The sequence below is a fragment of the Pyxicephalus adspersus genome, chromosome 8, assembly GCF_032062135.1.
Source record: "Pyxicephalus adspersus chromosome 8, UCB_Pads_2.0, whole genome shotgun sequence".
Taxonomy (NCBI): domain Eukaryota; kingdom Metazoa; phylum Chordata; class Amphibia; order Anura; family Pyxicephalidae; genus Pyxicephalus; species Pyxicephalus adspersus.
In genome coordinates, this window is record NC_092865.1 from 49,833,177 (window position 1) to 49,846,887 (window position 13,711).

The window sequence follows — 13,711 nt, forward strand, 5'->3', positions numbered from 1 at the left end:
GATTCACTTCGCTAGCCAATCTGTATTATGTACATTCGCTTAACAGGTGCCGCGATTCTGAATGTGCTTCCAATAGCCTTAATATATATTCTTTTTTTTTTTTTCTTTTCTTTTTTTAAGTCTGAAACATATCCAACAATAATTGTAAAATAAAACTCACAATTCATTCCAAAATAACATACAGGGGGTTTTCAGTAAGAAACTTGAAATGCATTTTATACTTTCTCCATCTCAGTGCGCAGGACCCCCCCCTCCCGCACCTCTATCAAAAGCCAACGTTGATGTGATCATGTTCATTCCCACATCTTGCAAAGCTTGATACTCCATAAATTCATAATTTGTTTTTGCATTTTTATTCACTAAAACAACATTGAAATGAAACATGGCACATAATATAGTCTAGAAAAATATGAAAGGTTCTGGAATAATTTGTCGTACTCACAGGGAAATCCGTGGGCAGCACTTGAAGTTCCTCTTCCGTCTTCCAGAACTAACTTCCCTTCAAAAGATTTTATTCTCTCCTCGATTGCTTTTTTCTTTATTTTTTTATTTCTTTAAAAACCCCAAAATTTCAATAAATTGTGCAAATATAGCAGGTTAACACTAGGTGGCAAAAAGCCAAAGAGAGAGAGAGGTTTTCTTTTTGAGGGCGGATCTGCTACCTGTCTATGCAGGGCAGGAAGGGGGGAGGGAGGAGGTGGGCGAGAGTTTCTTCTGCCTTCTTGAAGGTCGTACAAAGTCCAGTCCTTCCGTCTTGATACATTTCAACCGCCACAAGCACCATCTTCCCCTTGATACAGGCAGCTTAAAATGGTCTTAAATCTATATCTTAATTTGTACTGAACTTTTAGGAGTCCGTAAAAGTGTTTATAAAGGATTCTATGTCATTATTTGAAATGTTCTCTAAATTAATTTTATGTACATGTAAGCTTTTTTTAAATTTTTTTTTTGTTCATGATTTTCAAGATAGTTCCAGAACAGTTCTGCAGTCTGTCGGTTTGTCAAAGGCCACATGCGTTGGGAGTGTGGTCAAGTTTTAGCAATGCCACCATCTCACTCCTTTACCACTACGACCCTGAAGCGCAGCCCTCGTGGATTTCAACTGTTCTGCGACATTGTGTCGATAACTTGTTCCAATTTACTTCGTAGCCGCTGCCTCCTCGCTTGTTCGTCTTTTTCCAGCGCGGTTAAGATCTGCAATTGAAAAGTCAAATTAGAAATAGTGGTCATTTAACCTAAAATTACCAATGATCTTACAAAATGCATACCTCTACTTGGACCATGGGGAGAAAACACATTTTACATGCTTATGGGAAAATATGAATTGGGGTGGGGAGAAGAAGGGGTTTAGCTTTGCAATCATTGGTGGAAAAATACTAAATAAATGTTGTATACCTCAATATCTCAGCCATGATGGCACCCAGCAGAAATCTGGGGAGTTGGATGTCTGCACAAAAGGAGGTTTCCAAACTGTGTCCCTTTAATGTGCTTTTGACTTGAAGAAAGTTTCAGCTGTACAATTTGTTGTTTCTAAACGTCCCCCCCTCCCGGTATGTTCACACCGTATTGAGCTGACAGCAGCAATCAGCAACCCATCCCCACATAATCATGTCCTTGCTTACTCCTAATTGCTGCCCCTTTTGACATTTGGTGACTGTCAAAACACCTATTACTGACTCATAAATTACCAATACAATTATCATCACCTTAATAGCATGAATTATGTCTGTGTTGATACTGTTAAATATGAAAGTTCATCGGCAAATTCGAGACGCCTCAGGGCGGTGGGGTAAAAGAAACACTGTGTACAGTTCAACAAGAGCTGGGACAAGCTTTTAGGCAATATAATAAATAGAGATATAGGTAGTTGAAGGTTAACTTTGTTCACTGGCTTCTCCAATAGATTACATAGATCTCCTTACTAGATATTCCAGCTTGGTGATGCCACCAGGCACATGGAGAACCTCCAATTGCTCAGGCACTTGGTCATTAAAAACAGATAAGTCATTGTTAGTTTTCACAGATCCCACAGTTTGCACTCACCTCGTCTCTGTACTTTGTGATGTAGGAGTAGATTTCATGTAGGGCACTCATGCTGTTGAACTGGCTCAGGTGCAGCCGTGATTGCTCGGCCAGGTACGCACTCATATCCTGGTCGCTTATTACTGGCATTTTGGCTATGTCGGAGTAATACCTGAAACAGGCAGTCACAATGACAAGTCATGGCATGTTTGGAAGGTGTGATATATATTTTAATGATAATTACTCAAACTTCTTACCTCTCCACCCAGCTCTTGTAGTTGGGTATGTCCTTGGCGTAAAGCAGCTTGTTACTGGGGGAATCTTTGCCCAACTTGTGCTCTGACGTAGAACAAGAGTCCATAAAAGTCTGAGCCACCACCGACAGGCAGGCGTCTGTGATGCTGTTCTTGTGGATGTCAAACACAAACTGAGGGTTTTTGATGACATTCACCCAGAACCTCAGGGGTAAACTGAAATGAAAAACCATAGTAAGGATCTACTAACCCCATCCAATAATGGATTAAGTCAAAATGGCAGCACATTGTTCTTTAGAGTTTGTAGGCTCTGGCTGAAACTGCAACCTCCCAGGCCATGCCCAAAATCTGTAGATCTGTGTAAGCATATGTTTAAAACAACTTGGAGCCAGGGCTGTCCATGTGAGTGAATTTGAAAGGAATATAATAACACAGGGAGGGAGGGGGTCATTAAATTTATCCCATTGCTTAGTTCTGCATGGAAAAAGCAAAGGTATATTTTAAGGCTTATTAGAAGAATCTCTGTCTATGGTACTCATTACAAATATCGGAGATTTTCCCACTAACTGGAACATTTCTCTGTGAGCAGGTCATTATTCTTTGCTTTTCAATATAAAATATTTCCCTTCTTTATTCACAAGAGACCTCTTTCCATCTATAGCCAGCCCAAGGTCATATCCGTTTAAGTTCAAAACTTTCATTTTTTCCCCCGAATTACAAGGAATGAGTAGATTGATTTATATAGTAATGTGCATTGTATCACTTCACTGATGAGATCAAGATGTCCTCTTGAAACCTGGCTTCTAGCTCTCACATTTTCACTTTGCTATTCTGGATGTCATTGGTAGTTTCCCATTCACCGCTCTTGCATCTACTGATGGGTTAAGATAAGTATATATGCATTTCCCCAGCCACCACTGCTAATTGCTGGCAGCCGCCGAACCATAGAAAAGCAATTTATCTGCCATATTACAAATGTCATACATAGGGATATCCCGCTGGCTGGAAACAGAGGGAGTGCCGGCAAAATTCAATCGGCGCATCAGTAACGAAGGGAGGGGGGTGTCCCAGTTGTATCACCAAGTAAAGGTTAAAGGGGGTAAAGGAAGAGACAGAACTGGGAAGGAGAAAACCTCCACACTACAGAAATGTCCCACTGACCTTCCAGAGCCTGGAGCTATTAATGAGGATGAAAGTCACAGGGAAAGGAGAGCCAAGAGGAAAACTTTTAAGTTAAGGTCACTTACCAGTTGCTTTTCCATGTGTGCCGCACATCATAATCTGTGATTTGGTGCTTATCGGCCTGCTCATCCAGAAAGTCGAACATATATTTAATGGCGAGAGGTAGTGCGCTGCCGCGGTGTGCCGTGCTAAATATGGTTTCAAAAAGGTCATCTACAAACTTCTGGAGGGTGCCCTGGAGACAAGAAACAAGAATGATTAGAATCCAACGAGGTACATCTAGGGTAACCATTGTTGTTTGATGTGTAATAGGTCAAGAAACACTGAACTAGACTAACATGGGGGAACCCTTAAAAAAACTTTTATGACTTCAGGGAACCGCTTCTTTAATTACTATAATTACAGCTCACAGTATATTAGTGTGGTGGTCAGTGGGAAGAATTCCTCTTACTTTGCTGGCCATTGATGCCACACTGGCTTTTTCTGAACACAAATCAAATTTTCTAAACCTTATCAGAGTAGCGTCACTTTCTTCCCTCACTAGGGCCATCCCATGATCAGTTTTGTAGGACAAAATAGTCATCTATCCCTTTCAAAAACGATCTAGTACTGTACATACCCCAAAACTTAATAATCCAGGGTTCCTCCACTGCTCCCAGGATAGTGATAACTATTATCCCTATTATCTATTATCTAACTATTATCTTCCTCACTATCACACTTCATAGGCACATGATTTTTTCACGAATTAAACAAAAAACATTCATCCCCTTAATTGCATTCTAAGTGCAAAGGATTTCTGCCACTAAACCAGTAAAACGATAATGAACCTGTGGCAGCAGTGCTTGTTATCGCTCACAGGAATTATATAGCGCCAACATATTGTGCAGTGCTTTACATTAAATAGGGGTTACAAATGACAGACTAATACAGACAGTGACACAGAAGGAGAGGAGTCTTCCAACACACTGGAAGACTTTGAGCTATTACTCCTTCATCTACATATAAAGAAAAAGACAGCCCTTCAATGTGCAAATGCAGAAGCAAAACCTTACCTGAGCCAGGGGGAGAAGACTATGTGGGTGAATGTGGTGCAGTGAGAATTCACTTTTTGTGTGTATATCAGTATTCTTCCCAGAAAAATTAGGTTGGGTGGGAAGAAGCTATAGGTAGGTCAAGGCCCCTGTATTGTGCCCAAGCTTTTCAGTAAACACCTCAAAAACAGTCAGGTGATTACTGAAAATTGCCGGGTGGTGTGCCCGGCTAAAATGGACTGGGGAGAACACTGTATATGGTTTAAAATTTCAATAATTTAACTCCCATTTCCAGCAACCTCTACCTCTTTACAGCTGTCCCGATCATGCATGTTTTGTCAAGGAAAGTAGTATTTCAGCTTGCAAAGCTTAGCACCCCCCGATCAAAATCCATTAAGACCTATTTATAAAAGAAAAAAGTCATGCCATACTCCCTAACTCCCTACCCAACCGCATAGTAGAATTCTCTGAGGTGCAACCAGAAATATTTGAAACCCATGTTACAAATGCACACTTGCCCCAATAACGGTAACATCCCCAGGATGCCTTTTCCATCTGTAAGTTGAAATGGCAGCAATAAGGCTTTTTATATTATCTTTTCTCATAGTGATAAAATGCACCAGAATCCACGACAAGGGAATAAAAGCATGTATTTCCTGTGGGAGCACTACAAATACAACGGGAATTTTTCAGAATACGCCTAAATATTTCCTCCCGCGTTTGCAATTAATTTTGTTGTTGCGCGAGAAGATTCCCCGTAGACTTACAAGTTATTACACTCGTAGAGACGTTATGTAGCGAGGAAGATTTGCTGAAGGTTCAGAGTCCGCAGAAAAGCTCATTAAAGGAAGAATTAATCTTTCCTATAGCCATTAATATCCATAAGCAAGCCATAAATACAGCTCCCTGTTAAATAAATATATATCCCACTAACCGAGGCCCGAAATGTATAGAGATGAGCGGATATAAATAACACGCAACGATATTTACAGCAAGTGCAATTAATGTGGGTTTTCATAATGTCTTAACAATGGCTGGGGGTTTACTGAAAGAACCTCTTATGAATTCCTTTTTATACGACCATTACAAAACAATAGCAGTTAATTTGTGTCATAACCCATCGATTGCTGCTGTAAAGCCTGTAACTCCCTCTCTACTGACTTCCTTTCTGCTGATCCAGGAAAGTGGCTAAATTATAATGCCAATCACTGCCATCGGTGGAGAACCGTGGGAAATAGGCTGTGCATTAGCAGGAGGACATAGGGGTCCTGCTTCTGCTTTGTCAACATGAAGAATGCAAAAATTAGATTTTTTTTTTTCTGCTGGAGCAAATTATTAGGAATTGGGGCTTTAACGTAAAAATACACATCCACATTAGTCATAAGGCATTGAGCCTTGGCTATGGTCATAATTCAGAGAGGGATAGGCCTAGATCCTACTTCTACTCAACCCTATCATGGCCCTAGGTCCTAGCCAAGTTTCTTGCACCTTAGTGATAAGCCTAAACCCAAATGGTGTCCCTTACTACAGATCAGTGTTTCTCAACTAGTCTCTACAGAGGTTGTTTGGGGTTCCTTGAGCAATGTGTGTGTGCCTCCCAGGTCAGTCCAATCTTTTTGGATTTCTGTCAGAGGTGACATGCTGCCCACAGGCCTAGTTTTTATTGATGTCCAGTACACTTTTCATAATAGCTAGGGCTTTAACCAAAGTCTTTTGTGCCTTGCTGATGGGCCTAATTCCTACTACAATCTGCTGAGCCTCCACAATGGCCCTAAGTTCCTACCAAAGTTCATTGTGCCTTATTGATAATCTAGTTCCTATCAAAGTCTATTGTGCTTCGAGTATTGTTCTGGTTCCTACCAAACTTTATTGCATCTCGACAGTTGGCCCAACTTATAGCAGAATTCCCTGTTTTTCATTGATGGCCCCGGTTCCTAGTAGAGTACTGATGACCGTACTTCATAATGCTTTGATAGATTGGTAATTGTAATTACTGTGTTCATTCTAAAAATATGGGACAGAATGTGGTTTGCCAAAATTCCCTTCTTACCTTTGTTGCCAGAAGGCGAGTGAGATAGATTTCAGACACCATCTTGCTGCCTCTGTCACCCTCACGTTGGTCTAGGTGATCGTGGTTCTTGACTAGGTGCCAGAGCTTTGTTCCACTCTCCAGGTCTGGGGTGATCATAGGGGTTCTTGAGCGCAGGCTGTCCGGGCTGGATGCAGTCCTTAGCATGCTCTCTGCAGGAAAGAGATCACAGAGTGAGCATTAGGAACTCTTAGATAAGGCCTTTCAGTCCCCACTCCACCATAGCAGTGGAGACATCACTCCATGTCCTAATTAGGCTTCATGTGGTGTCATGAACTGCTTCACTGCTGCCAACACATTACAATAATCACAGTCCTCGCCATCTCCATCACATTCCACCATCTCACAAATATCTGAATAATCATCTGTCTGCAACATCTAGTCTTCATTTTCCATTCCATCTATCCCACATTTTAGCTGTTATTATCTATTTAGCTTACAGTCCGTGACCCCATCTGTGAGAAAATGGTTTTTCATCTGAGTTCTGTCACCGCTGAAACACGGTTCAGGATGGAGATAGACTGTGACATGGAAAAAATGAAAGGAAAAAAATGTACTATGAAATATTGTGTGGTGCACATATTGGGGGGGGGGGGACAGCCATTTTGAAGACTAATTCAAGATGCTGCTTGTAAATTCCTGAGGGAAACAAAGCCATTGACAGCAAAAAAAAAGTACTTCGATATCAGTAGCTTCTTGTAAACTGATATGATACAGTATGGGCAGAGAAAATGGCTCATTTGATATCATGAACATCTAGCATACTGATAAATTTGATTTGCTCAGCAAAAAAACAGAACATGACCTCCCAATTTGGATTGTCAACAGAAAAAGGTTCATATCGTGACACCAGGTTGATGAGGTCTTCGAGCATTACCAACTGAATTAAATATGTAAGTTGGCACAACTAAATAAGGTGCAAACACAATTATACTAAATTCTCATATAAGGTTAAACATGTTAATTAAACATTTTTAATATTTTGAAAGTTGCAGCTTTTATTACAATAAGCCTTGATGATCCTGCACTGAAGATCCTTGTTGGAGGACTGCCTGTTGTTGGGTGGCTATGCCCTGTACTTGCCTCCTCACCCAGTCACACAGGCTTCTATGGAAGACTGCAGTGCTTATGCATTTTTGGAAGAAATTGCCCAGAAAATGCCATTCAACCATCAGTGCAGTGCATCTACAGCAAGGTCCCCTGCCCTCTCATCTCTTTATCACTTCTTGCACCCAAGGCCTAACAAACCCACCCTATTGGTGATTTCACCAACTACCTGTGAACAGACTGCACAGCCCATCACAAACATTGGCTCCGTGTACATGATGCACCCAATCACAGCGCTTGAGAAAAACAAAATGCAGCAAGACCCTGGAGAGGAATCAGTTAAACATCCCATAAATGGTTGGTTCCAGCTTCCTCATCAGAATCCAGTCTTCAAAGGCTCTTCTAGCAAAGCGTTCTCTGCGTTTAATGAACAGTTCCCAAAAGCTTTGCAGAATAATGTTTCATTTCTATGCCGACCCTCCCCCCTCCCCCTTCTCCTAAACGACACCTACAATGCAAATTGAGAAGCTGAAGGCAGCCACTCGTTCCAGCTCTGACATTTCAAAGCTAGTTATGTGCGATAATTAATTTTAGCATCACTATCAACTCCCTTTGATTTGAGATCGCTTCTGCAGCTTTAATTAGTGACTAGAAGGACGGCGTTTGCCTGACCTCCAGACAAGTCCTTTATTATAAAATAAACAGAGATCAGACACTGGCATCCTACAGTCCACGGCAGAAAACAAAAACCGCCGGCATTTTCTTTTCTTTTTTTATTATGAGGCTGACAAAAGTAGCTTTAGGAACCCCGACAGGCGTGGGATTCTGCAAGGCAGCCGGCCCGCAGCCAATCAGAAAGTGCCGTGCTGCTGGGTGGATTAAACTACTGAGACAGATCAAATCGGAACATACTGAAAAATTGGATTTTGAAAACAGAGGAACCGTGCGTATTTCCAACATACTGACATTTGTTTGTGTTGTATATTAGGAAGGGGTAGCAATTCTGTGTATATAATGTAGATTTTTTTTTCATTATGGTCTGGGCTACAAGGATAAAAACGTTTGGGGGGGAAAATGTTTTTGTAACCCATTTAAGAGACACTGTCACTTCATACCCATTTAGAGTACATGGACAGTCCTAAGGATAGGTGACATGGGGTATTTTATTGGTTGCTGTGATGGAGGTAAGGGAGTATTAGGTGGGCAAGCAAGGGATTTACAAAGACACTTTATTCTGGATGGTTATGCTAATATAAAATGTTGCAAATTAATATTTGGTTTTCTATCCACCAAGCAGAAGGCACTCTGTATGTTTCTGGCATTGTATCACTGATAGCTGTGTCAAATAAAAAAGGCCATTTACTAAAACTCATTGACTTGCTCATAATCAGTGAAACTTCAATCAACTGAAAGGAGTCTTAAGTGTTTAAGTCTCTTTAGTTAACCCGTATTGCTTTTGGAATCTTTTGTCTTCTATACAAAATAGATGTATCCAATACAATTAGGATTCCCTTTTAACTCCCCAGAACTAGCAAAATAGCCACATTCCTGCTAATAATTCACTTACTCAGCTTCTTACCTTGCAAATTTTATCACAGAAAATACGAATTGTTCAGAGAGCACAAACTTGCATCCAGCCCGACACATACACTTACCATATCTGCTCAGAGACTTTGTAAACGTTGAGGAATTTGAGATGTTATAAGCAGAGTTCTGTTTGGGGACCAAAGCCACGGAAGATCCATCGATAACCTAAACAAGGACACAAATCCCAAACTTAGATATATGGATCATATAATGTGTTGTATAACACACACACACACACACACACACACACACACACACTAAGCCTAACAATGAAAATAAACAGTCAGTTATATAACAAAAGTGCATTGTTAAACCAATGTACAACCAATCTGGGTCTTTAACAGAACTGCAGCTTGTTTCAGTAATAATACCTCTTCTAAATAAATATCACTTGGATAGTTTGGACAAAATCAAAAATACTTTTTACCAATGGCAGAGAAAGTTCACTTACCTGATAATGAGCCAGAGTGTTAAGGCGTTTCCAGTCGTTGTCTATTTTGGTTGTCACATCCTCATCCTGTAGAATAATTCTGGCCATTCTGCCTTGGCGCCACTCTGACAAAAGGATAACCCAATAAAACATGAGCTGTAAAACTTTATTGGCATCAGCAGATAAACAGAATGCAAGGAATCTGCTGTACAGTATCCATTCAGAAAATAGCTTGTATTACTTAGTTTTGCTGAATGGGTAAAATCCATTTCTTTGGTTTAGTACCAAGAACAGCTGTACTTCATAATCTCATTTATACAGACTCTGACCATTCACGGTCAAGCAACAGTTTGCTTTAAAAACCCCTTCCATCTTCCCAACACTCCACCTGTTGTCCAAACTTTGGGTAAGCTCATATTTTGAGACCAGTACTCTTATCATCAACCTCCATATGTGACAATTTTCTGGCTTAGCAATTGGCTGCTGGACCCAAATACTGGATCATGGGAGTAGGCCATTTGTTTCCCTATACCCAGAATGCTGGATATTTTATGAGGGACTCCAAAGGAGCAAGACAATGCAAGGAGAATATGCCAAAGTTGGGTTGGAGAGTGATGAGTAGCGCCTCCAACTGCTTAAAATGTTCATCAATGGGCCTAAGTCATAACGTATAAGGACTGCCATTGCTGACCTCTACTTTGGGAACCTTCTGCACTTTGGCTGTCAATGCATGGCACATGCACATGACCTGGAACAAATCTAGAGATAAGGAATCCTGACATTCAAGAGTGCTGCAAATGGTTGCCTCCAAAAGGTAAGGAGAAGGGATACAGATCCATAAATAGAGCACCCTGCTTTTAGTTTTGCAGGCTCGAACAATGGCCTTGCATTACTGCAGTCCTGGGTTTAGGACCATTGATGCTGTCCCCATATTCTCATCACACGCTTCTGACCAAACTCTCCCTATAGTGTGTATGGCTGTGGTAGGAACATTAGAGTGTCAGCTCCTCGTGAGGCATTGCCCTGCAACTACAAACACCATTAGAACCCCCAGGCCTCTTACCAAGGTCCATGTCTCCAGCTTTGGGTCTCTGAGAATACGGAACTCCCTTGTACACAGCATCCAGCAGCTTCTCCTTCACTTGCGTTATGGTGTCACAGTTCAGCACCTTCACCGGGATTTCCGGGGCATTCTCATTCTCTGGATTGACACAATTGAGCGTCTGCGGAGAAAGTTTCAACGGTGACATAAAAATCAGGAACGGCTGGGAGTTTTTTGCGACCTGCAATCAGCTAATTCAATTATTTCTTGTTTCTTTGATAGAGAGTTTATGACTTTAATAGGCATCATTCCCCACAGGAAATGGGAGCACAGGTGCGACGTACAGACAGGCACTGCCGATGCTCAATAAACTCGCTGCCATGCCGTCACCCCCGCAGCATTTCTCAAGCTTCTAGGAACAGGAACAAGCTTTCCTGATGTCCTTGAGTGGCATGCAGCAAGAGGAGACCATTGAATGTGGACATGTGGTGCATAATGGAAAGAATGAACAATTCTCTGTTGCTTGTAGCAACCATTATTTTTTCCTTCAATGCAGATTGGAAACCAGAGGATTGTAAGCAAAAATGTCAACCAATTATTAGCCACTAATAGATATTAGAAAAAAAGTCATAGCTTGCTGCAAACTGATATTGTCTAAAGTAAAATAATTATATTCACAAGCAGTAAGTACTCTTTAAAGCGCATCAAAGATGAGAATGTTAGAAAACAGGCTGGCACCATGTAGTAGTGACCTATTCTATTCATGCTGTTGCTGCTAAGCCACTGCCAGTGGAAAGTCAGTGGTTTTATATAGAAGCTGCGGACGCTGCAGATAATGATTTAAAATGGCAGAACATGGAATTCACCATGTCTGTCCTTCTTTCAGACACATTGTCATACACAGCCTACTATTAGGACACTGCCAGTTTGGGGAATAAACTGTTTTGGGCTATAATAAAACTGCTGAATTAATTAGAAGTACAGATGGTAAAAGTTTATTTAAGACAAGCAGCATATTTTGTCCGAGCTGTTTTGTGCAGAGTTGTGCCATTTATCTCAGATCGGCTCCATCTGGAATTTGTCCGACTTCTGCAAATTCTCTAAGCATGGATGAAAAACTTTAGACTTATATAGTACAGCAGATGACATTGTGCAAAGGGCAAGCACTCATCAAAGCCAATCAGAAATCAACTTTCATAATGCAGAAAATCTTTTTGGTTTTTAGGAGTTTTTCAGGGAAGACTGCTTTTGTGGTTGTATAACCAATGCTGTCCAACTGGTTGGAGGACATCTGACCATCATATCCATATAAGATTGTTAGACCTCCCATTCCAAAACCATGAGTATTATTTACCATGCATTTGAAGGTCAGGGATTGGTATTGCATGGGAAAACTTGGCTTATATTTGGCATTTCAATTAATCCCAAAGATATTTAGTAGGGCTGAGGTCTCATTGCCGGTTCCTCTACAACAGACTGGTCATTCCGTGCATGTATGGCGCTGTGTACAGGGCATAGTCATGCTGAAACAAAAAAAGTGCTCTCCCCAAACTGTTGTCATAGACAGTTCACTGGAAACACTCAAAGTCAATAATTAGGAGGGATGGCCAAATGCTTAATGTCATATAGATACATTTCAAGGTCAGATGTCCAAAAACTTTTGTCCATAAAGGTATCTGTATGGAACTCCAAAGAGGAGACCTCCTGCATCCATGTTAGCCAATCTTCACTACTCTTAGGTGGATAAACCCTTCAAAGAGGTCTGATGATGAAGTTCCTGTTTGGAAACCATAGTAAATACCTGGTTCCTAGGTGTTTATAGAAACAAGTGACCTTATAGAAAGCAAAGCTTGAGTCCGAGTGGACACCAAACTTACACAGGGTTTAGATTTGTTTCTGCCCATTAAGGGCAAAATAACTTTCTCAATCAAGTTACTGGACATTCTGCGATAAGATGTGCTGGCATTGGTTGAGAAGGAAACCTTGCTCGCTTCTACCACAGTCAAAGCTGAAATGGATTGAAGGATCCAGCCACAAAGCATGGAGCTAGGACCAAAACTTACTTGAGGCGAGCGGCACCATGATTCATCGCTCAGCCCGCCATCGGAAGGATTCTTCAATCCATTAAAGGGTGAGCCGGTTTAGTGGGAAACAGAGGAAAAAAAAAGAAGAAGAGAGAGGACGGGGGAGGAGAAAGAGAGAAAAAGTCCAATGAAAAAAAAAAAGCGACTGTTGAATAGCGGGTGGCAATGTAGTGTAATGCGGGCTATGCTGGTCAAATCATGACTAATATGAGGTTTTATACTTAAAGGGCAACTTGATACACACAGATTTTTACATTCTGGGTGGGCCTTGGCACAGTAAAATTATGTGATGGGAGCTAGTACCTCTCAGATTCTGTTACATAGTTTATGTCTCCCACAGGTAATGGGTTTGTCACATATTCCGCATGCATCAGATACTGAAGACACCAAACTAGCAGAAGATATAGAACCTGGCAGATGACAGAAACCATCACTTGTGAATGAGGTTGACCACCTTTTGTGCTGATATAAATGGGGGAGTTTAGAGAAGCAGAGATGTCTCCATGAATGGTTTAGCCAAGGGCTGTCCAGCTGCAGCCCTACCTACAAGTCTGCTGCAAAACAACGTCCATTCGTTTCATTGTTTCCTCAACAGAATGATTCCTAGGCAGTGAGTAGACATGGAAGACTATAGCTGGACAGACCCGCTTCTGCCACACAAATCATCCTCAGTAAGACACACAACATGCACACTGCTAGAGTCAGTGAAATGGGGTTTATTAGTGAACAGGAATAGCTCTCTAGTGAACTGACCAGCATCTTGTAGTCGATTTGTTGGCGGATGAGCTTATCTTCACTCAGAGAGTATCGGGCTTCTCCTGTGATGGCATCAATGGGTCCTTTCTCCATCTGCTGTTTGATGGCACAGTACAGCATGAAAAGGGGTTCCCCAGCACACTCCTGTACAGGACCAGAGGGCACATAGTAAGTTACAGGCTAG

General features: G+C 41.3%; 1 protein-coding gene across 2 annotated transcripts in view; it reads right to left on the minus strand.

Moving 5' to 3' along the window:
- Positions 1 to 337: 337 nt before the first annotated feature.
- The window catches only part of PLXNA1 (plexin A1), a 224,154-nt gene continuing 210,780 nt past the window's right edge, over positions 338 to 13,711 (minus strand). For both annotated transcript variants that reach the window (XM_072420537.1, XM_072420539.1), the window contains exons 24-32: positions 13,525 to 13,671; positions 10,709 to 10,868; positions 9,667 to 9,770; positions 9,284 to 9,380; positions 6,543 to 6,733; positions 3,524 to 3,693; positions 2,280 to 2,492; positions 2,044 to 2,194; positions 338 to 1,194 (exon numbers count right to left, since the gene is read on the minus strand). In XM_072420537.1, the coding sequence (XP_072276638.1) occupies positions 1,099 to 1,194; positions 2,044 to 2,194; positions 2,280 to 2,492; positions 3,524 to 3,693; positions 6,543 to 6,733; positions 9,284 to 9,380; positions 9,667 to 9,770; positions 10,709 to 10,868; positions 13,525 to 13,671 (1,329 nt within the window). In that variant the 3' untranslated portion in view covers positions 338 to 1,098. The remainder of the gene's footprint in view (positions 1,195 to 2,043; positions 2,195 to 2,279; positions 2,493 to 3,523; positions 3,694 to 6,542; positions 6,734 to 9,283; positions 9,381 to 9,666; positions 9,771 to 10,708; positions 10,869 to 13,524; positions 13,672 to 13,711) is intronic.